At 44.0% G+C, this 27,486-nt stretch overlaps 1 protein-coding gene and 1 long non-coding RNA gene across 3 annotated transcripts in view; both read left to right on the top strand.

Moving 5' to 3' along the window:
* Window positions 1-27,486, top strand: part of EFNB1 (ephrin B1) — a 133,310-nt gene that overhangs the window by 76,113 nt on the left and 29,711 nt on the right. The window contains exon 2 of the mRNA XM_089657427.1: window positions 22,690-22,967. Within this exon, the coding sequence (XP_089513553.1) occupies window positions 22,690-22,967 (278 nt within the window). The remainder of the gene's footprint in view (window positions 1-22,689; window positions 22,968-27,486) is intronic.
* LOC149441367 (uncharacterized) lies at window positions 2,212-7,332 on the top strand. Of its 2 annotated transcripts, XR_016307393.1 has the most exons (4): window positions 2,212-3,370; window positions 3,425-4,107; window positions 4,162-5,482; window positions 5,531-7,331. It is a non-coding gene; the product is annotated as an uncharacterized LOC149441367 (long non-coding RNA). The 2 variants fall into 2 exon arrangements; XR_016307392.1 differs by having other exon boundaries at window positions 2,213-3,370; window positions 4,162-7,332.

Consider the following 27,486-nt stretch of genomic DNA (forward strand, 5'->3'; position numbering starts at 1 on the left):
ACATGAGGAGAGTCTTGGGGGACTAAAAAGGTTCAAGGTGACTCATACTGGATTTACAGGACTGGAGGAGAAAGGAATAAAAGAATTATATCAGGAAATCTCAAAATTTTTGGTATGGTAACATTCTTTCCACGGAAGATCTTCTGGAAAATTGAATACTCCCTAAGAGTTTACCGATTGGTAAAAATTACATGAGGAGAGTCTCGGTGGACTAAAAGGTTCAAGGTGACCCAAACTGGATTTACAGGACTGGAGGAAAAAAGAAAAAATATCAGGAAATCTCAATTTGTAAACCTAATGGTAACATTTTCACTGAAGATCTTCTGTAAAATACTCCCTATTAGGTTTAAAAATTATTTTGAGATTTCCTGATATCATTTTTTTTTTCTTTCTCCTCCAGCCCTGTAAATCCAGTATGGGTCACCTTGAACCTTTTTTAGTCCGAGACTCTCCTCACGTTGCCTCGTGTAATTTTTACCGATCGGTAAACTCTTAGGGAGTATTCCATTTTCCAGAAGATCTTCCGTGAAAGAATGTTACCATACCAAAAATTTTGAGATTTCCTGATATCATTTTTTTATTCCTTTCTCCTCCAGCCCTGTAAATCCAGTATGGGTCACCTTGAACCTTTTTTAGTCCACCGAGCCTCACCTCACGGTGCCTCATGTAATTTTTTTGCTGATCGGTAAACTCTTGGAGCGTCTTCTATTTTCCAGAAGTCCCGATGGTGTTGCAGTAAATTGGTTTACGTTGGCTCAGTAGTGGAAAATCGAGAAGAACGACGAAATAAATGGCTCGGTCTCTGGATTTGGAGAAACGTCTTGGCCATGGGAGGGGGGCCTTCAGTCGTTTTGGTTTTTTTTTTTTTTTTTTTTTTTTGTGCCAAGAAAGTTGTGTTTTCTCAGAGCTTTGCTGCCGACCTCTGAACTCCGCTTGTCACACACATTAACGGCGTCAGCTGTTGGCCTTTCTTTCTCTTGTGTTCCTTCACATGAAAGTAGAACTTTCCTCCTGTTGAGGTCGTACCTTCTAATCTAAATGATATGAATATACAGATTAACATTCCATGGTTGGCCACCAGATGAATAATACATCGGCTCCTTTTTTTGGGTTCTTCAGGTTTTTTTTACTAACTTGATGCACCCCATGTGCACGTTAACCCCTCCCCCCCCCTTCACTTGCCCTGTATCTAGCACCTCTTGATGGTCCTTTCCATTGGATCCTGTAGCCATTTTCCCTCCTTTGGGCTCACGGGGGAAGGTGGGGGGCTTTGTGAAATTTGTCATGGTCCCTGCACTTTATCCATCTTCTCGAAATAAAGAAATTGAGGGTTTTTTTGCGGGGAGGTGGATAATGCCTTGCTCCCTCCCCCTGTCAGTCTTGTTCAGAAGTCTCTCAATGAGTCCCTCAATAGAAATCTGCAGTAATTGGATGCAAATTATACAGAGGGAGCTGGAGGCTGCCTGGAATTCCTTTGGGGGACGGGAGGCAAGGGTATAATTAAGATGGCAGGAATTAGGATGGAGAACTTGAAGAGAGGGGAGGGGACCAGCATTCATTTGGGTTTTAATCCCCTCATTGTTGGAGAGGAAGGTAGAAACGGCGGAGACTCTCGGGCGCGGAAGGGGTTAAACGCCCGGCAGCGGGAATAAAAAGCTGGTCTTGGTACCTGAATGTTCGACCTTGGCTCTTCTCTTCAGCCGGTTAATTGATGGGGGGTGGGGGTTGGGGTGGGGGTTGGGGTTGGGGGTCGGGGTCTAGTACGCAGTATATATTTTATAGGACAGATTATTTGAGGAATGATTGGCTCACCGAAAAAAAAAAAAAAATACAGGTCAGTTGCTTTGAGAATAGAAAACACCATTGTAGACATCACTGTGCTGTGGGAGGGGCTTAACAGGCCACACCCGCTACAGGCTGCCCGTTGACAACTGCAGAGGGGGGCGGAAACGAGACCAGTCGCCCTGCATAAGAGGAGAGAGCAGCAGCGACCGGTCTTTGACACATGGGCAAAAAAAAATACAGCAAGCCCATCTGTCCGGTGACGTCGCAGGTCTTCGACGTGATGACGCAACCAAGGGCGTGGCAGTCGAAGATGGATAAAATGCAGGGACCATGATAAATTTCGCAAAGGTCCCCCCACCTTCCCTTGTGAGCCTAAAGGAGGGAAAATTGAGGGGGGGGGGGGTGGGCCAGGATCCAATGGAAAGGATCAAGAGGCGCTAGATTCAGGGCAAATGAAGGGGGGAGGGGTTAACGTGCCCATTTGACACCTGGCTGTTCAACCAGGGAGAAGATTGTTCTCTAAAGGAGGGGATGCCTTTCCGAAGAGGGACAGCACCCAATTGAAGGAGAGTATTGCAGCAAAAGCTGCTTTTTATTGTAGAAGATGGCAATTGGGGAAACTGTGTATGTAATTTTATTTATATTTTTAATGTTTGTTATACTTTTTTTTAGTTATTTAGTTTTTTGTTTATACTTTTTTTTTTTCTAGTTATAGAACTAGAAAAAAAACTAAAAAAACTAAACAAATATAACTGGGGGGAAAAAACCCCTATATAACGGGAGAAAAAAACCTATATAACAGGAGGAAAAAAAAAAAACTATATAACGGGAGGAAAAAAAAAACCTATATAACGGGAGGGAAAAAAAAACCTATATAACGGGAGGGAAAAAAAAACCTATATAACGGGAGGAAAAAAAAAACCTATATAACGGGAGGGAAAAAAAAACCTATATAACGGGAGGAAAAAAAAAACCTATATAACGGGAGGAAAAAAAAAAACCTATATAACGGGAGGAAAAAAAAAAACCTATATAACGGGAGGAAAAAAAAAAACCTATATAACGGGAGGAAAAAAAAAAACCTATATAACGGGAGGAAAAAAAAAAACCTATATAACCAGAAAACTATATATAGCTAAAAAAAATATAAAAACTAGAAAAAAAACCTATATAACCAGAAAACTATATATAGCTAAAAAAAAAATATAAAAACTAGAAAAAAAACCTATATAACCAGAAAACTATATATAGCTAAAAAAAAATATAAAAACTATAAAAACTAGGAAAAAAACCTATATAACCAGAAAAAAACCATATAGTTTTCTGGTTAGTGTTTTTTTTTTTTTTTTTTCCCTAGTTATATAGGTTTTTTTCTAGTTATAAGTTTTTTTTTTTTTTTTTTTTTCTAGCTATATAGGTTTTTAGTTTTATATAGGTTTTCTCTAGTTTTTAGATAGTTTTCTGGTTATATATTTAAAAACTAGAGAAAACCTAAATAACTAGAAAACTATATAGGTTTTTTAGTTTTTATATAGGTTTTCCAGTTATATAGGATTTTGTTATATAGTTTTTCTAGGTTATATAGGTTTTTAGTTTATATAGGTTTTTTAGTTTTTAGATAGTTTTCCCAGTTATATAGGTTTTTTAGGTTAACTAGAAAAAAACCTATATAAACTAAAAACCTATATAACCTAGAAAAACTATATAACAAAATCCTATATAACTGGGAAAACTATATAAAAACTAAAAACCTATATAACTGGAAAAAAAAACGTATATAAACTATATAACTGGGGAAAAAAACCACTATAACCAGAAAACTATATATAGCTAAAAAAAAATATAAAAACTAGAAAAAAAACCTATATAACCAGAAAACTATATATAGCTAAAAAAAATATAAAAACTAGAAAAAAAACCTATATAACCAGAAAACTATATATAGCTAAAAAAAATATAAAAACTAGAAAAAAAACCTATATAACCAGAAAACTATATATAGCTAAAAAAAATATAAAAACTAGAAAAAAAACCTATATAACCAGAAAAAAACCATATAGTTTTCTGGTTAGTGTTTTTTTTTTTTTTTTTTTCCCCTAGTTATATAGGTTTTTTTCTAGTTATAGGTTTTTTTTTTTTTTTCTAGCTATATAGGTTTTTAGTTTTATATAGGTTTTCTCTAGTTTTTAGATAGTTTTCTGGTTATATATTTAAAAACTAGAGAAAACCTAAATAACTAGAAAACTATATAGGTTTTTTAGTTTTTATATAGGTTTTCCAGTTATATAGGATTTTGTTATATAGTTTTTCTAGGTTATATAGGTTTTTAGTTTATATAGGTTTTTTAGTTTTTAGATAGTTTTCCCAGTTATATAGGTTTTTTAGGTTAACTAGAAAAAAACCTATATAAACTAAAAACCTATATAACCTAGAAAAACTATATAACAAAATCCTATATAACTGGGAAAACTATATAAAAACTAAAAACCTATATAACTGGAAAAAAAAACGTATATAAACTATATAACTGGGGAAAAAAACCACTATAACCAGAAAACTATATATAGCTAAAAAAAAATATAAAAACTAGAAAAAAAACCTATATAACCAGAAAACTATATATAGCTAAAAAAAATATAAAAACTAGAAAAAAAACCTATATAACCAGAAAACTATATATAGCTAAAAAAAATATAAAAACTAGAAAAAAAACCTATATAACCAGAAAACTATATATAGCTAAAAAAAATATAAAAACTAGAAAAAAAACCTATATAACCAGAAAAAAACCATATAGTTTTCTGGTTAGTGTTTTTTTTTTTTTTTTTTCCCCTAGTTATATAGGTTTTTTTCTAGTTATAGGTTTTTTTTTTTTTTTCTAGCTATATAGGTTTTTAGTTTTATATAGGTTTTCTCTAGTTTTTAGATAGTTTATATAAACTATATAACTGGGGAAAAAAAACACTATAACCAGAAAACTATAAGGGTTTTCTCTTCTTTTTTTTTTTTTTTTCTTTCTAGCTATATAGTTTTCTGGTTATATAGTTATTTTTTCAGTTATATATAAAAATATATATTTTATTTTTAATTTGTGGAATTGCGCTTGAGTTCCAAAAGCGATCAGATAACGGCTCCCTACGTTTTTGTACGTTTTTTTTTTTTCCGCCTATTTGACATACTGTATGTGGAGGATCCCCTGGGTGGTTTGTGCTGTAATAACTTCTGATTGACAGTTTACCGAGACTTTTATAATGTAATGGGGGGTGAAAAAAAAGCAGTTTGTGCAGAAAGCTGCAGCGCTGAATGCAGCTGAGCACCGAGTCCGCGGTCCCTGCGGATGGGAGAGGTTAGACATGACGGTGACCCAAATTTCTTGTACAGCGCTTTATTGAACCAGCAACAGCAATCAATTTCATAGCTGCTGGAGCCTGTAATGGGTCATGTTTATGAAACCTGGATGAATGAGGAGCTCAGGTGTCGCAGATGTAAATCTGGGTCCAGGTTTGTTTCCTTGTGCCGCTTAATAAGCGGAAGGTGGACATACATGGACCAATGTCTGCTACATGGAGTTTGGCTATTAATTGGATGATGCTGGGAAATCTTACCTGTGTGCAAAAGGATTCTTCCATTGTAAATTGAGCTCTTGCTGCTCTTTTCCTCATCGAGGTGCCCTCATCCCTTGTCCCCTGGCATGGAGGTGCCCTTGTCCCCTGGCATGGAGGTGCCCTTGTCCCCTGGCATGGAGGTGCCCTTGTCCCCTGGCATGGAGGTGCCGCTATTAATTGGTTGATGCTGGGAAATCTCACCTGTGTGCAAAAAAGGATTCTTCCATTGCAAATTGTGAGCTCTTGCTGCTCTTTTCCTCATGGAGGTGCCCTCATCCCGTGGCCCCTGGCTTGGAGGTGCCCTCATCCCGTGGCCCCTGGCTTGGAGGTGCCCTCATCCCGTGGCCCCTGGCTTGGAGGTGCCCTCATCCCGTGGCCCCTGGCTTGGAGGTGCCCTCATCCCGTGGCCCCTGGCTTGGAGGTGCCCTCATCCCGTGGCCCCTGGCTTGGAGGTGCCCTCATCCCGTGGCCCCTGGCTTGGAGGTGCCCTCATCCCGTGGCCCCTGGCTTGGAGGTGCCCTCATCCCGTGGCCCCTGGCTTGGAGGTGCCCTCATCCCGTGGCCTGGAGGTTTGGTTATTAATTGGATGATGCTGGGAAATCTCACCATTGTAAATTGTGAGCTCTTGCTGCTCTTTTCCTCATGGGGGTGCCCTCATCCCATGGCCCCTGGCATGGAGGTGCCCATGGCCCCTGGCATGGAGGTTTGGTTATTAATTGGATGATGCTGTAAAATCTCACCTGTGTGCAAAAAAGGATTCTTCCATTGTAAATTGTGAGCTTTCTGCTCTTTTCCTTTTGAGAATGGTCAGTCAGACCCATGATTGGTTACTTCAAGAGACCTTTCCACTTGGCCTTTACAACCCTTGGTGACGTGATCTAGTTCTGTATTTTAAAGGCCCGTGTATGCCGAATCTGTTGATTTGTACTTTGACACCTGACCATCATATCACCGATTTGACCTTGCTGGACAACCCATTCTAAAACCATGGCCCCTGGCGTGGAGATGCCCTCCTCCCGTGGGCCCCTGGCGTGGAGGTGCCCTCGTCCCATGGCCCCCCTTTGTGGCTACAAAAGCCCCCACCCTTCTGGGAAGGGTTTCCATAAGATTTTTGAGGGTCTCTGGGAATTTGTGACCTTTTGAGAGGTCATGTACTGATGGATGAGAAGACCTGGCTCACAAAACATTCGAGATGTTCATTAGGGTTGAGGTCAGGGCTCTGTACAATCCACTTGAGTTCCTTCAGTGTGGAACAAACCATATAATACTTGTGGGTCTGGCTATCTATGGATTTTCATCTCTTGAGGGCTACACTGGCTGAAGAATTTTCAACATCGGACACATCTGAGGATACAGGGTGCCTGGTCCTCGGATTAGAAATGTGGCTCCATCTACTGACCTGTCAAAAGCCAGCAGGTACAACCAAATTGTGCCGTCGGGGCAAAGGCTACAGGCAAAAGAGCATTTGTTAGGTCAAGTTATGTTTGAGAAGACCTGGCTCACAATCGGCATTCCAGCTTATTCCAAAGGTGTTCGGTAGGGTTGAGGTGAGGGTTCTGCACAGGACACTCCAGTTTCTCCATGACCTCAAACCTACTCCTACACCTTTTGGGATGAAAAGACCTAATTCTGAAGGGGTTCTATAGGGTTAAGGGCAGGTACTGATATTGGATGAGAAGCCCCTTTTTTATACCAAAGGTCTTCCGAAAGTAGTGTTGGGGTCAAGGCTTTGTGCAGGGCTTAAATTTGGGAACACCATCCCAAAACCGTAGGGTTTTTTTCTTTTTTTGTGGCTATAACAGGTTGGATGAGAAGACCTGTCTCACCGTCTGTGTTCCAATTCACCCCAGGAGGTGTTCAGTGGGGTTGAGGTCAGGACTTCCATCACATCTGAGTTTGAGTAATTGTGGAATTGTGCCCCCCCCCCCCCCCGAAATTCCATTCCATTAGTATGGAATTGCCCTCTTTTGTGGATATACCATCTCCACTCTTCTTGGAGGACTTTCCACAAGATTTTGGGTGCCTGGGGGACTTTGTGCCCATTTTTGAGGTCAAGCACTGACTGATGAGAAGATCTGGCTCACCGTCGGGGGTTCCAAATCATCCCAATGGTTAAGGTCAGGACTCTGCAGGGCACAAGTTTCTCCACATCAGACTGGCCAAACCATGTCTTGATGGAGCTGGCTTCGTACATGAGGCAGTCATGTTGGAACAGTTAATAGCCTTCATCAAAGTGTTGGTTGACCTAGTCAACTTTTTTTGTTGTGCTCTTCCAAGGCCCCATGAAATCGTTGTAGGCCTCATTCACGTTTCTCTGGAGGTTACAAACCTACTCAGTGCCTTTTTGTTAGGAACAAGGTAATACCAGCCAAGCATTTAGTGTCAGTTTTTACAAGTTCATTAGATAAATGGGAGTCTCGGAGTCCCTGCCCCAAAGCACTTTAAAACTTGTCTGGCTTTGGGAGAGGCTGGTGTAAGTCTGAGGGATAAACTTTTGAGTCGTGAGTTTGAGGAAATGGTGTTTTTTCTTTTTTTTCCTGAACTTGAGTTTTCGATGTCATGAATGCATTTTCCACGGCGTAAAGGTTTCTGTGGTCTTCAGAAATGGACACCGGTTTTGGTTTGTGGGTTCAAACTTCAGCGCGCACATTTTTTTTGGGGGGGTTGATTTACTCGGTCACTTTTAACGTGGGATAACCTGAAGCCCGTTTAATTGTGTCTGGATCCTACTAGGCTTAGCAGGTTTAACTTCTGTGTCTGTTGTTGCATTTACATGCATTCCCTTTCCGCCCCGAAGCCCTCACTCCCACTCACCGCAGGGAAGCGGCCCCCTTATGGAGAATGAGGTAAGAGGGTGGGCCACTAGGTTCTTTTCATTGCGCAGAGGGCGGGTGATGGGACCAGAAAGAGAAGTTTCTTGACAGGAAATGACAGGAAAGGAACAAAAACCCCTGAACGGAATGACTGACAGGCCAGGCTTTTAATTGGTACTGGAAAGGAGACAATGAGCCTCATGAGCTTTGAGTTCTGTTGTCTGGTGCACACTGGAGATCCTGAAGAAAAACAGGGCCTACAGGCGCTTAACTGTTTGTTTGCCTGTGTCACTTCTGGCTTATTGTAGGGGGGGGGGGGGGCTAGGTCTACTTCTGACAGCTGCACATCAAGAGTCCTTGGAAATACCAAAAATTTCCTCACGTGATCTGGTACCCTGGAATATTTTAACAAGGTTGACCAATGGTGGAAGTCGTAGCTTTGCAATGACTGGAACCAGGGGCGGACTGACCATTTGGAAACTCGGGCACTGCCCGGGGTCAGTAGGGGGCCCCATGAGATGCCCCTGGTACCTTTTTCATGGGCTTTTTTGAGTTTGGGCAAGGACACAGGGGCCCCATGATCCCCATGAGTTGTCAGTCCACCCCTGACTGAAACCCATGTTCCTTTCTGCTTCTCAATTGGATATCCCCTTCTCTAAATCATTTTACCTGTGAAAACTACCTGGATGTACCTAAACCAAGTGGCTGAAGATTGCCCGGTTCTATGCAACCCACTGAGCAGACTAGAGACAGATTTACGAATGTTCGTGTAATTGCAGAAATCGTGTCTATCTGCAACCATCCCCGGAGGTTGGCCGCGAAAGTCCTTGTCTGACCACTTTCTGTTATAGGATGACAACTTTGTCTCGGTCTTCCGGTTCTTCTCCTGCGTTGTCACATGAGCCTACGGAGAGTACAAGTAGCCATTTTAAAGCTGAACTTGGGGAAATTGGACCCTTGCCATTGGGGCCCCCTGCTTTGCAAGGTTTAAATGCTTGTTTCATCCAGGGGTGCAGGATTAAAGTGTTACCCTATCCTTGGTCTGGAAGGCTCCAGGGCTGTTCACTTCTGCTTGACGCATAGGACTCTGATACCGATGGTGCAAATGGCTATTTTAAAGCTAAGCTTGGGAAATTGGACACAATCTACCCTTGCAGTGGGGGCCTTTTAGTCAAGGGGTGCAGGGATCAGGTGTATTAACCTATCCTTGGTCCAGAAGGCTCTAGTGCTGTTCTCTTCTGCTTGAAGCATTGGACTTTGATGCCGATGGGTAGTACAAATGACTAGTTTAAAGCTAAGCTTGGGAAATTGGACACAATCTACCCTTGCAGTGGGGGTTTTTAGTCAAGGGGTGCAGGGATCAGGTGCATTACTTACCCTTTTTGGTCCAGAAGGCTCTAGTGCTGTTCTCTTCTGCTTGAAGCATCAGACTTTGTGTCCAATTTCCCAAGCTTAGCTTTAAAATAGCCATTTGTACTATCCATGGGCATCAAAGTCCGATGCTCCAAGCAGAAGAGAGCAGCACTGGAGCCTTCTGGACCAAGGATTGGTTAATACACCTGATCCCTGCACCCCTTGACTAAAAGGCCCCCCACTGCAAGGATAGATTGTCCAATTTCCCAAGCTTAGCTTTAAACTAGTCATTTGTACTATCCATTGGCATCAATCTACCCTTGCAGTGGGGGCCTTTTAGTCAAGGGGTACTGGGATGAGGTGTATTACTTACCCTATCCTTGGTTCAGAAGGCTCCAGTGCTGTTCTCTGCTTGAAACCTCGGACTTTGATGCCGATGGAGAGCAGGAGCCTTCCAGACCAAGGATAGGGTAACTAATACAAGTTATCCCCGCACCCCTAGACTAAAGAGACCACTGCAAGAGAAGGTTTTGTCCAGTTTCCCAAGTTCAGCCTTAAAATATCCACCTCTAAAAAAAAAAAAAAATCTACCCTTGCGGTTGAGGCCTCTGCTCTTCAAAGGATAACTTGTTCTATCTACCTCTTCTTCTTCTGCTTTTAGAAGTGGCCATTTTAAGGCTGAACTTTGGAAACTGGGCAAAACCTTCCCTTGCAGTGGGGGGTCTTTAGGGGTGCGGGGATAACGTGTTACTTACCCTATCCTTGGTCTGGAAGACTCCAGCGTTCTGCTCTCCGTGGGCATCAAAGTCCGAGGCTGGAGCCTATCCTCTGACCAGAAGGCTCCAGCACTCTTCTCTTCTGCTTGAAACTTTGGATAGTCCCTTGAAGCTGACCCTGCACTGTCGGTGGTGAAGGCATGCGTGAGACCTTGGCCTGAAGCACCTTTAGAAAGGTGGCAGTGTTGGACCAGTTACTTGGATGAAGAACCTGCCAGAGCCAGAAATAAGGTGTTACACCTCATCCCTGCACCCCTAGACTAAAGCATTTAACCCTTGCAGTAAGACCGGGTCCCACTGCAAGGGTAGGTTGTCTAATTGCTGGTGTTCAGCTTTAGCGCATGACACATGCATGGTCCACTGTTGTCACCACCAGGAACCCACTGTGCCATTCAGCTGCTGCTGTAGTGCATGTAGGCAGGAAGTGGTTGCAAAGAGGCTGCAGGAGATTGGCAGAAATAGACACACAGAATACGGAAACTAACAAAAAATGCGAATGTGTATAAATACTTGGTCTACAGACTTAGCTGTCATCCAGGTAAGGGTTACATCTACTTTTGTGGTTTTTCGTGAACATGCCTTCTGTCTTCTGATCGGATTTCCTCATTGGCCCGTCTGGTAGGAGAGAGATGATGCAGCTGGCCACAGCCTAGCTTTGATGTAGACTAGAAGGCCTGTACCATGGGGAAAACCCTTCATTATACGAAGGTGATAAGCTGCTGATCAGAAGGACCCGTGAAGACGACGAGGGAAGGGGGGAGAATTTTGGTCAGCAAAGGGTGAAAAGGAGCCAGGATTACTATGGAAACCAGTTTCTGCCTGGCTGGTGCATCTTGTAAATCCATTTAGAAGCCACAAAGTGGGTGGGTGTAGAAGCACATCAATAGGGGCCGGTGTGTGAAAGAGAAGAGAGCTTATGTGTGTCTGGAAGGGGGCGCCCCTTGAATGGGCCAAGGGAGCAGAGGCACAAAGGAGGCTCTGCCTGGCCCTTGTCTTGGACAGTCCATTAAGAGTCACCCTTTAACCCTAGACAATGGGGCCATACTTGTCTCAAGTATATAAGCTCATTCATTCTTGCCATCCTGGCTTCTGGGTGGGGTTTTTTTTAATTAGCAGGGCCGGTGTTTGGTTCTCACAGTAAAGATACTTCTCCGCCCCAGTTGTTGTACCATCGTTGCCATAAAAGACCCGGTACAGATGGACATTGTGGATGGACGAAGCGATGGGGAAGAGGCAGAGCCGGGTTTGTATAGCCTGGGCCCGTATCTTAGCAGGTCGCCCCTTGAACAGAAGCTGTAGCACACAGTGATCCAGAGCTTTGTCCTCTCTCCGGCAGTGTGCCGCCATTATTTGCTCAAGTGCTGTAGGATGTGATGTCGGCGGTATCATTTGATGGCGTATATTGACCCTCCGCATGTATAGGCAGATGACCCAGAGAGCCAAGTAGAAGGAAACCCAATAAGTGAAACCTCCTGACCTATTAATGCAGCTTTCATTGAAATAATCCCTGGTGATCCTGCCAGGAGGGTCTGACACCGGTTATAGGGTATCAAAGGGTTATAGAGTAACTGTTGGGTTGTCACCCTACCACACAAGCTGTGGTGGCTACTACAACGTGCATTACACAGGCATGGTCTGCTGTTTTCTCCTTGTGAAATGCGATGCAGCCATCGTTGGGAGTTCATGTAGACATGAAGTGGCTGCAAAGAGGCTGAAGGAGATCCGCATCACTGAGATGAGAAGGTTGCTTTATCAGTGAATGATGCGTCTGAATTTTCAATGGCTGTGCATTTGTCTTCTTGCTACACTAATCCTGGATAAAACTGATATAGGAGAAATGATCTCCATACGTTGGGACATCCATTTCACGACCTCTCCTTTAGGAATGTGTAGGAGATAAACTTGACTTTAGATGGGATGACTTTCCTGATCTCTAGTGTAGGGTTGCATTGGACATGGTTGGTGAACTTTGGCCCTCCAGCTGTTGCAGAACTACAAGTCCCATTGTGCTTCTGGGAGTCTTGCTTGTGGTTCTCAGTCTTGCAATGCCTCACGGGGCTTGTTCTTCAACAACTGGAGGGCCAAAGTTTGCCTACCCCTGGTGTAGGAGAAATGTTCTGTCCTCTAGATGGGACTTCTATTCCGTGACCTCTAGAGTAGAAGAAAAATTCTCCGTACTTTAGTGGATGTCTATTTCATGACTTCTAGTGTTGGCGAAAAATCCGTACTTTAGATGGGACGTCTATTCCATGACCTCTAGTGTAAGATTGTGTTGGGCAAAATTTGTTGTGGAACTAAAAGTCCCATCACATCTGAGTGGTGCTTGTGCTTGCCGACCTTGCAATACCTCATGATACATAGCTCTTGCAACAGCAGGATGGCTGATATTTGCCTACCCCTGTTGTAGGAGAAATGTTCTCTGTACTTTAGATGGGACATCTCTTCCATGACCTCTAGCAGAAACGTTCTCCGCACTTCAGTTAGATGTCTGTTATGACCTCGAGTGTAGAATTTTATAGGAGTTGTTCTCTATACCTTTTTTAGATGGGACATCTATTTGATGACCTCTTGTCCCATCTAAAAAAAAAAAAAAAAAAAAGGTACAAAAAACTACCCTTACACAATCCTGCACAAGAGGTCATCAGATATCCCATCTAAAAAGGTATAGAGAACTCCTCCATACTTCAGTTAGATGTCTGTTATGACCTCGAGTGTAGAAGTTTATAGGAGAACTTTTCTGCTAGAGGTCATGGAATAGATGTCCCATCTAAAAAAAAAGGTACAAAAAACTACTTACACAATCCTGCACATCTATTCCATGACCTCTAGCAGAAAAGTTCTCCGCACTTCAGTTAGATGTCTGTTATGGCCTTGAGTGTAGAATTTTATAGGAGGAGTTCTCTATACCTTTTTAGATGGGACATCTATTTGATGACCTCTTGTGCAGGATTGAGTAGGGGTAGTTTTGGTACCTTTTTTTTTTTTTTTTTTAGATGGGACATCTATTCCATGACCTCTAGCAGAAAAGTTCTCCTATAAAATTCTACACTCAAGGTCATAACAGACATCTAACTGAAGTATGGAGGAGTTCTCTATACCTTTTTAGATGGGACATCTACTTGATGACCTCTTGTGCAGGATTGTGTAATGGTAGTTTTTTTTGTACCTTTTTTAGATGGGACATCAATTCCATGACCTCTAGCAGAAAAGTTCTCCGCACTTCAGTTGTCTGTTATGACCTCGTCTGTAGAATTTTTTTATAGGAGGAGTTCTCTATACCTTTTTAGATGGGACATCTATTTTGTTGACCTCTTGTGTAGGATTGTGTAAGGGTAGTTTTCTGTACCTTTTTTAGATGGGACATTTGTTCTATGACCTCTTTTGTGTAGGAGAATCGTTCTTTATATCGTAGATGGGAATTCCATTCCATGACCTCTAGCGTAGGAGAAAAGTTCTCCATACTTTTAGTTGATGTCTATTCCATGACCCCCTAGTGCAATATTGTGTGGGATATACGTAACTTGTATCCTACATGATCTTACACTAGGGGTAATGGAATAGACGACCAATTAAAGTACGGAGAACTTTCTCCTACACTAGAGGTCATGGAATACTGTAAATGTCCCATTTCAAGGTACAAAGATTCTCCTACACAAGATGTCAAAGAATAGACCTCATAGGTATAGAGAACTCCAATTTAAAGTAAGGAGAACTTTTCTCCTACACTAGAGGTCATGGAATAGACCTACAACTAAAGAACAGAGACCTTTTTTTTTTCTCCTACACTAAAAGTCATGGAATAGACCTCCAACTAAAGAACAGATACATTTTCTCCTACACTATAAGTCCTAGAATAGACCTCCAACTAAGGAACAGAGACCTTTCTCCTACACTAGAAGTCATGGAATAGACCTCCAACCAAGGAACAGAGACCTTTCTCCTACACTAGAAGTCATGGAATAGACATCCAAATAAACAGACCTTTTCTTCTACACTAGAGGTCATGGAATAGACGTCCGATCTAAAGTGCTCCTACACTAGAGGTCATGGAATAGACATCCGATCTAAAGTTCTCCTACACTAGAGGTCATGGAATAGATGTCCGATCTAAAGTTCCCCTACACTTGAGTACTTTAGATGGGATGTCTATGCCATGACCTCTAGTTTAGAAGTTTTCTGTACTTTAGTTGGAGTGCTCTAACTTTAGATGGGACATCTATTTTATGACATCTTGTGTCGGAGAATCTTTCTTTGTACCTTAGATGGGACATCTACAGTATTCCATGACCTGTAGTGTAGGATTGTGTAGGAGAAAGGTTCTTTAGCTGGACATCCATTTCATGAGCCCTAGTGTAAGATATGAGTAACTTGTCATGGAATAGACATCCAACTAAAGTACTACTTTTTTTTTTTTTTAATCTCCTGCACAATTCTACATTAAAGTTCTTTTCCCTTTAGTTGGACGTCTATTCCGTGACCTTTAGTGTAGGAGAAATGTTCTCCATACTTTGGACGTCTTCTAAACTACACTTTAGTCGGACATCTATTCCATGACCTCTAGTATAGAAGACGTCCAAAGTATGGAGAACATTTCTCCTACACTAAAGGTCACGCAATAGACAATACATGTACAGTACAAGAACTTCTCTCCTACACAATCCTACTCTAGAGGTCATGGAATACTGTAGATGTCCCATCTAAGGTACAAAGTAAGATTCTCCAACACAAGAAGTCATAGAATAGATGGAGTTCTCTGTACTTTTTTTTTTAGATGTGACATCTATTCTATGACTTCTTGTGTTGGAGAATCTTTCTTTGTACCTTAGATGGGTCATCTACAGTATTCCATGACCTCTAGAGTAGGATTGTGCAGAAGAAAAGTTCTTGTACTGTATATGCATTGTCTATTGCGTGACCTTTAGTGTAGGAGAAATGTTCTCCATACTTTGGACGTCTTCTAAACTACACTTTAGTTGGACATCTATTCCATGACCTCTAGTGTAGAAGAAATCCACAGTATGGAGAACATTTCGCCTACACTAAAGGTCACGCAATAGACAATACATATAAAGTACAAGAGCGTCTCTCCTACACAATCCTACTCTAGAGGTCATGGAGAATCTTTTTGTACCTTAGATGGGACATCTACCGTATTCCAACACTAGATGTCCATCTAAAGTACAGAGAACTCCTACAAAATATTATACTAGAGGCCATGAAATAGACGTCCAACTAAAGTACGGAGAACTTTATTCCATGACCTCTAGTGCAGGAGAAAAGTTCTCTACACTTTAGTTGGACATCTATTCCATGACCTCTAGAGAACCTTTCTCCTGCACTAGAGGTCATGGAATAAAGTTCTCAGTACCTTAGTTGGACGTCTATTTCGTGACCTAGTGTAAGCTTTTGTAGGAGGAGTTCTCTGTACCTTTTTAGATGGAACATCTATTCTATGACGTCTTGTGTCGGAGAACCTTTCTTTGTACCTTAGATGGGACATCTAAAGTATTCCATGACCTCTAGAGTAGGATTGTGTAGGAGAGAAGTTCTTGCACTGTATATGTATTGTCTATTCTGTGACCTCCTAGTGTAGAAGTTTTCTGTACTTTAGATGGTATGTATATTTCATGACCTCTAGTGTAGGATTGAGGTCCCCTGTTTAGGTTTCAGTTCAGATGAAGCTAGAGAATGACTCCTCTCCAGTTATTCTTGGAGATTTAGTGGGTTCTGTTCATCTCATTTCCATCTCTTGCTCCGTTGCCAACCGCCCTCCCAGTCCCACCCCCTCTGTGCCAGTCTTTATGCGGCTGAATGGGCGAGGAATGTAATCCGCATTATACGCCTTTGATGGTTAACTTCCCCACTTCATTGGGATAAGGGGAGTTGCGGGGACATGAGAGGGGGCTTGTTTAGGCTCTCTCATATGCAAATGACCGCCATTGAGTGCTGTGGAACGTAATGAGATAACACATCTTCAGAGACCCCAGCACAATCGTGGAAATCCTAAAACAAAAGCTGTTCAGGGACGTGAAAGGGATTTTGCCAGGCGGAGACTGAGGGTGATCCTTGTTCTCCCCCCCCTCCCGACACACACAACAGATTTTTTTCCCACCCCCAAAGGAGCCAAAAGCCCCAGAGAAGTGCCAATATACTGCTTTAATATTCATGAACTTGTCAGTCTGACGTTCTGTCCTGGCAACTCTTACAACCGTTTTGTATCAAAGATTTTTTTTTTTTTTCTGTTTTAAAGCGGACCTTTCGGTAACTTCCAATGTTCATGAATGAATTCCTGATGTCATTTATATACAGGAACAGTCAAATTTTTACAGGGAAAATGCCTTTTTATCATAAAGCCATACTTGAGCTCCAGTCTTTGACTTTGCTTAGGTTGAGACAGGGGCGGACTGACCATTTGGAAACTCGGGCACTGCCCGGGGTCAGTAGGGGGCCCCATGAGATTCTCCTGGTACCTTTTTTTTCATAGGTTTTTTTGAGTTTGGGCAGGAACACAGGGGCCCCATGATGCCCTATTGCCCGGGGGCCTCATGAGTTGTCAGTCCACCCCTGGGCTGAGATGTCACCAGTCAGTGGTACAAGCAGTACCACCCTTCGTTCAGTTTCCTTGGCAGGAGAAAGTCCCTATAAGAGGGCAAGGAAACTGAAGAACGAAGGGTGGTACTGCTTGTCCCAAGTGGGCTTGTTTATATGGTCTTTTTCCTACCATGTTCTGCACACCATTTCACCCTAAAACGAGCAGAAACAACCTTCATATTTTAGTTTTCTTGCCTTGAGTAGGCTTTTTTATAGGGGTCTTCCTCCTTCCATGCTCTGCATGCACCTCCACCCTTGGAACAAGCAACGCCACCCTTTGTATTTCAGTTTTTTACCCCAAGGTGGGCTCTTTCTAGGGTCTTTCTGCCGCCGTGTTTTGCACACTCCACCCTTGGAGTGGGCAGCACCACCCTTCATATACCAGTTCTCCTGCCCCGAATGGGCTTTTTATAGGGTCTTACTGCTGGCATGTTCTGCACACCCCTCCACCCTTGGAATGAGCAGCGCCACCCTTCATATCAGTTCTCCTGCCCCGAATGGGCTTTTTATAGGGTCTTTCTGTTGGCAAGTTCTGCACACCCCTCCACCCTTGGAATTAAAAGTAACACCCTTTGCATTACAGTCCCTTTAAAGAGCCTACTTGAGGCAAGGGTGGACTGGTGTGAAGAACATGGTAGGAGAGTCCCTATAAGAAGCAAGAAAACTGAAGTACGAAGGTGGTACTGCTTGTCCCAAGTGGGCTTGTTTATATGGTCTTTCTCCTACCTTGTTCTGCACACCATTTCACCCTAAAACGAGCAGAAACACCCTTCATATTTTAGTTTTCTTGCCTTGAGTAGGCTCTTTATAGGGGTCTTCCTCCTGCCAGGCTTTGCATGCACCTCCACCCTTGGAACAAGCAACGCCACCCTTTGTATTTCAGTTTTTTTACCCCAAGGTGGGCTCTTTCTAGGGTCTTTCTGCCGACGTGTTTTGCACACTCCACCCTTGGAGTGGGCAGCACCACCCTTCATATACCAGTTCTCCTGCCCCAAATGGGCTTTTTATAGGGTCTTACTGCTGGCATGTTCTGCACACCCCTGCACCCTTGGAATGAGCAGCAGCACCCTTCAAATATCAGTTCTCCTGCCCCGAATGGGCTTTTTATAGGGTCTTTCTGCTGGCATGTTCTGCACACCCCTCCACCCTTGGAATGAGCAGCACCACCCTTCATATATCAAATCTCCTGCCCCGAATGGGCTTTTTATAGGGCCTTTCTGCCGATGTGTTTTGCACACTCCACCCTTGGAGTGGGCAGCACCACCACCCTTCAAATATCGGTTCTCCTGCCCCGAATGGGCTTTTTATAGGGTCTTCCTGCCGTGTTTTGCACACTCCACCCTTGGAGTGGGCAGCACCACCCTTATATCAGTTCTCCTGCCCCGAATGGGCTTTTTATAGGGTTTTTCTCCTTCCTTGCTCTGCACACCCCTCCACCCTTGGAATGAGCAGCGCCACCCTTCATATACCAGTTCTCCTGCCCCGAATGGGCTTTTTATAGGGTCTTTCTGCTGGCATGTTCTGCACACCCCTCCACCCTTGGAATGAGCAGCGCCACCCTTCATATTTCAGCTTTCTTACCCCGAGTGGTCTCTTCATATATAGGGTCTTTCTCCTTCCTTGCTCTGCACACCCCTCCACCCTTGGAATGAGCAGCGCCACCCTTCACATATCAGTTCTCCTGCCCCGAATGGGCTTTTTATAGGGTCTTTCTGCCGTGTTTTGCACACTCCACCCTTGGAGTGGGCAGCACCACCCTTCTTAGATCCGTTCTCCTGCCCCGAATGGGCTTTTTATAGGGTCTTTCTGCCGGCATGTTCTGCACACCCCTCCACCCTTGGAATGAGCAGCGCCACCCTTCATATTTCAGCTTTCTTACCCCGAGTGGTCTCTTCATATGTAGGGTCTTTCTCCTTCCTCGCTCCACCCTTGCCGGCACACACATTAAACGCACACATTTATCACACAGCTTGTGAATCTTGCCTGGTAACAAAGCAATTCTTGTTTACCCAACTTGGAGGGATCATTTTTCAGACCTCACAAATCCCCTCTTCACCTTTCCCATCAGAAAACACCTCCCTGAACAATAAGAAAATTGGGGCCTGCCACCTGATAGCTCTCCCAAGGAACCGGCCAGAGAGGAATGTGCCGAGCTAACAGGCTCTTGTGAGACGGCCTTTGTGCTGTGCGTCTGAATCTGCTGGGGACGCCCTGCCGAGGCTTTATCCCTTACCCTGGAGACTGCAATATATATATTTATGTGTAGAAATATATCTTTTATGTAGACCTAGAAGACTCCAGGCCTTCCTGTCTGCCAACCGAGTAAAATATTAACCACTTCTTTCTGTAGGACACAAAGCGTGCTCAATGTTCCATAGGATCAAAGTAGGGCATGTGCTCGCCCTGTCCTGCATGTTGTATCATAAATTTTGGTGGGAACTTGCTTTTAATTAAATGTTTTTTTTTCATATAGAAAGTTTGTGTCGATTTATGGGCCAGATTCTTGGTGCTCTGCGACCGTTGTCTTGATGAAGCCTGTAGATTCTGTCCTGTGCGTCAAGACCAAAGATGAAAGTGTATGTGAACCTTAAGTCTGGCGTCTACGATACATTGTCCCTTCTTTGTTCTTTAAGCCCGGTGCAATTTCTGAGCTGTATAACTCTGATTCCCAGGAATCCCACCAGTTTTCCTTGGAAAGAACCCCCGTTCCTGTTTCTAACTGACTGTGCTAGGTATGGAAATGGGTCTGTCCTGGTGTGGAGCTACAGGACACCATTTTTTGATGCTTGTATCCTCACTGGGGGGGGGGGGGGGGTGTTCCCCTTTACTTTGAAAAAATTTCCTCTCTAATTTGGAAAAGTGAGGCGTATTCCCATGTTTGGTTGTCTCCAAACCATTTTGTCCCAATTACCATTCCCTCGTCTCTTGGTCAGGGAGACTATATGGTCATCAGGACACAAGGGTGAATCTCCTCAGTGGAGGACAAAGCCAGCAACACAAACTTGGCAGATGGTCCAACTCTTTCCTACCCTATGTTCTTCTACACTTTACCATGGGACGTTTGTAGTTCATCTTAATTCCTTGTTATAACAGGCAGAAATCATGTAATTTGTTGGTAACGTGTGCAAAACGCATGAAAACCCACATGGAACGTGTCCAGCTTAAATATGTTTTTACTTAAGGAAGGTTTGGGTACTTATTATACAGTATTTATATAGCACCAACAGTTTGCTCAGCGCTGTACATTATAGTGGGGAACAGAACATGAGACCATACAATACACGAGGGGTTCGAGCGCCCTGCTCCTTGGAGCTTACAATCTAGGAGGGAGGGGATAGTGGTACAGGAGGAAATAGCTGTGGTGGATGGAGTGGTGGGAAGAGTGGAGGAGGTCGGCAGGTTAGCAGGGGGTGGGGTAGGCTTCTCTGAAGAGATGGGTTTTCAGGGTGCGCCTAAAGGTGAGGGTAGGTGACAGTCTGGATTGGGGTAGTGAGTTCCAGAGGATGAGGGAAGACCTGGAGTTGTGCATGGGAGGAGGAGACCAGGGAACTAGAAAGTAGGAGGTCTTGTGAGGAGTGAAGAGTACGGGTTGGGTGGTATTTGGGTATCGGGTCGGTGAGGTAGTTTGGGGCAGCGTTGTGAATAGCTTTGTATGTCTGTGTTAGTAGTTTGAAATTAATGAGTTGGGCAATCGGGAGCCAGTGGAGGGAATGACAGAGGGGGGTGGCCTGGAGACGGGCATGGGAGGAGGAGACCAGGGAACTAGAGTGTAGGAGGTCTTGTGAGGAGCGGAGAGTGTGTTTTGGGTGGTAGATGGATATGTTCTGCCAATCTCTTGTTGGCCCCTGTATAACCATGCTGAGAGTTGGACACAATGGAGACCCATTTGGTCCCCCGTTGCTTTGTTCTCTGTTGGGCGTCTACCACCCAGTAAGCATGGTTCATGTGATACACTGGTGAGGACACTGTGTTGTCCATTCATAGGGATGCAAAGTGCCCTGGGTGATGGCGTATTCCATAACTGCAGTGACGTCTTCTGGGAGGTCCAAGATCTGGCCTCACTGGCTGGTAGAGGTTCCTCAGTCTGGCAGAACAGATTGATTCATTGTATGCAAACTCTACATCGGTTTTTCAGTTCGCTTGACATAATGTTTGGTTGTATACAGTCATCTTGAGAATTATTTTTGTTGATCGGGTCAACTTTATTTATTTTTATTTTATTTACACCTTGGAGATCCTACCAGTAGCCGCATATCTGTTTGAGGTCTGACAATACCAAGGTCCGGTGTTGTATTTTCAGCAGATTTGTCAGTTATGCTGTTGGCCATTGGTCAGCTGGGTTTGCAGGAGGCATGCCCCGATAAGCAGCCCATTGGCCAACTGGTAGCCGTTTGGGATTAAAGGGTTCCGTTAAGACTTGATGGATGAATGCACCTTCACAGAAGGCTTTAGAGGTTTGTCAAGACTTTTTTTTTTTTGCCATCTTCTGCCACAAGTCCATGTCCCCAGTGGTATGCCAGCCATTGAAGGTGTCTGCAGCATGCCTGCCTTCTGATCCGCATACACACGGGGGCCCATCACCTGAATACGTTGGCCAACTCGAGGACAGTTGCGATGTGACCGCCTGCTCCGTATCCTCAATAGATGTCGTAAAACCTGTTCCCCTGTATGCTTTTTAATTTTGTTTTCTCATATCTGACCTACTTGGAGCAGCACAGACCTTACAAATTTCTCACTTACTTTCCTGTTGGATGCCAGGTGCCTCTGTAAAGCCCGGGGCATGCCCACACCTAGTTTCCATACAGGTTTTGATTATGTTGGGTGCCATCCAAATGCCAAACCCCATTACACATCCCTGCAGCACTCGGGAGTTTGTGGATTTTGCGCTGCTACTTCCTTGCTGCCGGCATTTGATGTTCCAGATATCCTCACTTCATCTCTGATTTCTCTGCTTGTTGGCCCATCCCCTTGCAATCATCCTGTGACTGCTTTTAAGCAGTACAAGCTGTACATGGACCGTGTGGTTGAAGAGTGTCATGAAGTAGCAGGAGGTGTGGTGCAATGTGGGAAATGGCGAAAGGTGTGATCGTATGGTAACAAATGGGAGCTTAGAAGGTGATTGCTGAACTGGTGATAATGTGGGTTGGTACCAAGATGGGAGCTTAGAAGGCGATTGCTGTACTGGTGATAATATGTGGGTTGGTACCAAGATGGGAGCTTAGAAGGCGATTGCTGTACTGGTGATATGTGGGTTGGTACCAAGATGGGAGCTTAGAAGGCAATTGCTGTACTGGTGATAATATGTGGGTTGGTACCAAGATGGGAGCTTAGAAGGTGATTGCTGTACTGGTGATAATATGTGGGTTGGTACCAAGATGAGAGCTTAGAAGGTGATTGCTGTACTGGTGATATGTGGGTTGGTACCAAGATGGGAGCTTAGAAGGTGATTGCTGTACTGGTGATAATATGTGGGTTGGTACCAAGATGGGAGCTTAGAAGGCGATTCCTGTACTGGTGATATGTGGGTTGGTACCAAGATGGGAGCTTAGAAGGCGATTGCTGTACTGGTGATATGTGGGTTGGTACCAAGATGGGAGCTTAGAAGGTGATTGCTGTACTGGTGATAATATGTGGGTTGGTACTAAGATGGGAGCTTAGAAGGCGATGGCTGTACTGGTGATATGTGGGTTGGTACCAAGAGAAGAAGAGAAAATCAGGCAAAAAAACCGAGGCATGACCTAATGATGGTTCTCATTTCCTTTGCAGGTTCCTACCAGGAAAGGGCTTGGTTATATACCCAGCGATCGGAGACCGATTGGACATTATTTGCCCCAAGGGGGAGCCATCGCGGCCTTATGAGTATTACAAGCTGTACATGGTTCGCAAAGAACAGGCTGAATCCTGCAGCACCGTTATGGATCCCAATGTCTTGGTTACATGCAACCAGCCGGATAAAGAGTTTCGATTCACCATTAAGTTCCAGGAGTTCAGCCCAAATTACATGGGCCTGGAGTTCAAAAAGGGCCAGGACTACTTCATCACATGTAAGTGCCTCCGCGATGGTGGGAGGGCAGCATTGTTGAGTTCAACCATAACCCTGGTCTTGCCAAACTGCAACCATACAAAGCATTATTAAAGCTGATTGTGTTGGAACATTTGAAGGGATTGTATAGGTATGACCCAAATCTCCCTCTAATTTATTTTGTTGCTCCTTTAGCTAGAAACCGCTTTTATTACTCCCTGTGACATCACCATGCCTGCAAAAGGGGCAGCTACTAGGAGTATCAATGAGAAGTCCATTTCTATTGAGCTAAGCTTGGCCCCCGAGAACTACATTCCCCAAGGCAGAGTTCTGTAATCCAGCAGAGAAGATCCCGGGCAGGGTTGACCATGTACACTCAGCAGGTGCAACGTTGTCAGCTCAGGAATCCAGTAATTCCCGACTTCCTGAACGGATAGCTCATCCATCTGGTAGTTTGTGCTCCTCTTAATGCCTGGCGTAACATCCTCCTACAGAGTAATGCTTGGTGCCTTGCTTTATCAAGATGTCCAACTACACGTAAAACTGGGCTCAACATTTCCTGTTTTGCCACGGCGACACAAAACCAGTTCGGTGACCAGGTCATTAAGAGCCTCCTCAACTGCCTAGATACTGTGGAACTGTCCCAGGATTGAACCCAGATCCTCAAGTCATGTGGGTCCATGACATATCCCACTTCTGCATGCTGGAACCCCCATTTCACCACCCAGTTGCAACGCTATACAAGTACTGTAGGGTGAAGTGATCTCTTGGCCATCAGTACTTTCTGGCACTGATGTTCATAACTGGTGTCACATTTGTTCCCGGCTATTACTTTGGAGCTGACTTTTATTTTGGAAGTATTTGACCAGGTTCGACGTAAATTATTCACACATTTTTCTCCTACCTGCCAAGATAATCTGCTTTGACACCGAAAACTATGACAACATGGCATTAGCCATTGGGCCTACAGTGAGCCTAAATGTATCTCTATCAGGGACTGACCATTCGGGCACTGCCTGGGGTCAGTAGAGGGCCCCATGAAATGCCCCTTGTACCTTTTTAATAGGCTTTTTTGGAGGTGCTTTGTGCGGGCAAGGACATGGGCCCCATGATCCCCTATTGCCCAGGGGCCTCATGAGTTGTCAGTCCGCCCCTGATATCTATACACTATATGGCCATCTGACCAACACACCCATATGAGGTTGTTAGACCTCCCATTCTAAAGTCCATTTTGGAATTGCCCTCCTTTGCAGCTATACCATTCTTCTTTTTGGGAGTTCTTTTCACAAGGTTTTGGAAGGTGTTTATGGGAATTTGTACCGATTTTGTGTGGTTAGGTACTGATGTTGGATGAGAAGACCTGACTTCACAAATCAATCCCCACATTTGGCAGCAAAGAAAGACCTGGCCTATAATCTGGTGTTCAGTAGGGTAGAAAGGTAGAAACATGGTGATGGTAGAAGACAAAGTGGTTTATCGAGCCTTCAACCGGTGTTCCAATTCATTCCAAAGTATTCAGTAGGGTTGAGATCAGGGTTCTGTGCAGGACACAAGTTCCTCATGACCTCAATCCTACTGAACACCTTTGGAATGAGAAGACCTGATCCCCAAAAAAGTTCCATAGTGTTAGGAGCAGGTACTCATGTTGAATGAGAATACCTTAGGGTTGAGGTCAGGATTCTGTGTAGAACACTTGAGTTCCTCCACACCAAACTGACCAAACTGGTCAAACCATGTCTTTGTGGAGCTGGCTTTGTACACAGGGGCACATTCATGCTGGAACAGAAAAGCACAATTGTCTACAATCCCTTTTTGTATGGTATAATATGAACAGGACCCTACAGGTACTGATGGTGGAGAAGACCTGGCTCAACATTAGCATTCCAATTCATCTCAAAGGTGTTCAGTAGGGTTGAGGTCAGGGCTCTGTACAGTACACTAGAGTTCCTCCAGGATATCAAACCTACTGAGCACCTTTTGAGATGAGAGGACCTCATCCCAAAGGTGTTCTGTAGGGTTAAGAACAGGTACTGATGGACGAGAAGACCTTATACCGTAGGTCTTCCAAAGTTAGGGTTGAGGTCAGGGCTCTGTACAGTACACTCGCGTTCCTCCAGTACCTGTCTTTAACCCTACAGAACACCTTTGGGATGAGGTCCTCTCATCTCAAAAGGTGCTCAGTAGGTTTGTGATCCTGGAGGAACTCGAGTGTACTGCACAGAACCCTGACCTCAACCCCAACTTTGGAAGACCTACGCTATAAGGTCTTCTCGTTTATCAGTACCTGTCTTTAACCCTACAGAACACCTTTTGGGATGAGGTCCTCTCATCTCGAAAGGTGCTCAGTAGGTTTGTGATCCTGATGGACGAGAAGACCTTATATCATAGGTCTTCCAAAGTTAGGGTTGAGGTCAGGGCTCTGTACAGTACACTCGAGTTCCTCCAGGATCTCAAACCTACTGAGCACCTTTGAGATGAGAGAACCTCATCCCAAAGGTGTTCTCGTCCATCAGTACCTGTCCTTAACCCTACAGAACACCTTTGGGATGAGGTTCTCTCATCTCAAAGATGCTCAGTAGGTTTGAGATCCTGGAGGAACTCGAGTGTACTGTACACAGCCCTGACCTCAACCCTAACTTTGGAAGACCTACGGTATAAGGTATTCTCATCCATCAGGATCACAAACCTACTGAGCACCTTTTGAGATGAGAGGACCACATCCCAAAAGGTGTTCTGTAGGGTTAAAGACAGGTACTGATAAAGAGAAGACCTTATACCATAGGTCTTCCAAAGTTGGGGTTGAGGTCAGGGCTCTGTACAGTACACTCGAGTTCCTCCAGGATCATAAACCAACTGAGCACCTTTTGAGATGAGAGGACCTCATCCCAAATGTGTTCTGTAGGGTTAAAGACAGGTACTGGAGGAACATGAGTGTACTGATGAGGACCTCATCCCAAAGGTTTTCTGTAGGGTTAAGGACAGGTACTGATAAAGAGAAGACCTTATACCATAGGTCTTCCAAAGTTGGGGTTGAGGTCAGGGCTCTGTACAGTACACTCGAGTTCCTCCAGGATCATAAACCAACTGAGCACCTTTTGAGATGAGGACCTCATCCCAAAGGTGTTCTGTAGGGTTAAAGACCGGTACTGGAGGAACTCAAGTGTGTACTGTACAGAGCCCTGACCTCAACCGTAACTTTGGAAGACCTATGGTATAAGGTCTTCTCGTTTATCAGTACCTGTCCTTAACCCTACAGAAAACCTTTGGGATGAGGTCCTCATCAGTACACTCATGTTCCTCCAGTACCTGTCTTTAACCCTACAGAACACATTTGGGATGAGGTCCTCTCATCTCAAAAGGTGCTCAGTTGGTTTGTGATCCTGGAGGAACTCTAGTGTACTGTACAGAGCCCTGACCTCAACCGTAACTTTGGAAGACCTACGCTATCAGTACCTGTCCTTAATCCTACAGAAGACCTTATAGCGTAGGTCTTCCAAAGTTAGGGTTGAGGTCAGGGCTCTGTGCAGGACACAAGTTCCTCCACACCAAACTGGTCAAACCATGTCCTTGTGGAGCTGACTTTGTACACAGGGGCACATTCATGCTGAAACAGAAAAGTCTTCACCAAACTGTTACCACAAGGTTGCAAAAACAATTGTCTACAATGTCTTTGTATGATGGAGTAATACCAGTACCCATCACTGGAAACAACTAGACTCAATTGGAGGGAAGTCCACATACCTTTTTGGTTTTTTAGCAGATGCAATGCTCAGGTACAAATTCATGTTCCTATGAAAGGTCCTTTTTGCCGTCGTCCGTCCACTAGTACAACTGAATTGTGTCCGAGGTCAAGCTTGCTGCCTATATGCAAATGACTTGTTTCGTTGAAATATTTTTAGCCGTAGAAGACCTCTATAGATCTCATTAGTTCTTCTCAGATATAAAAACAAGTTTAAAGAAAGTTGTCTCGGTAGACATTCCGAGCAGGAAATGTAAATAATGAGACCTGCTTTCTGTTCTGTATTAAGTCCTTCGGTATAATTAAAGTGCCTATGTTTCTCACCAGTCTTGTGTGAAATGTGCTCACGCAGCAGTGTGGAGTACATCTCAAGTATTCCCCTTAGCGGGGCTCATGGCCTGTTAAGTAGAAGGGTTTCTGCAGTTTAGGGTCACGGTAAGGTTTATTGCAGCCCAGGGCACTGCAATAAATGTAAACTCTCCCCCCTTCCTCTTGCAGTAGTAATGATTTGTATTGCTTAGACTGTGGGAACTATATGAAAGGTGGATTTCGTTCAAAAACCTAATTTGTGTGGACTATCTTAAGGCAAGCATTGGTGTTTCATGTGTGGAGTTTTTTTTTTTTTTTTTTTTAATACAGTTGGCTCTTTGAAGGGTAAATGTGGACGTCTTTGAACCGTGTCCCATCTGTTTCATTAAAGTGTTCTCGGGAGGGGGGGTTAAATATACACTATAGCCAAAAGCTTGTGGACACCTGACCATCGCACCTATAGTAACTTGTTGGATATCTGGTTTGGCCATTA

This window comes from Staurois parvus, unplaced genomic scaffold (genome assembly GCF_062004578.1).
Source record: "Staurois parvus isolate SC_StPar_1 unplaced genomic scaffold, SC_StPar_1.0 ptg000998l, whole genome shotgun sequence".
Taxonomy (NCBI): Eukaryota; Metazoa; Chordata; class Amphibia; order Anura; family Ranidae; genus Staurois; species Staurois parvus.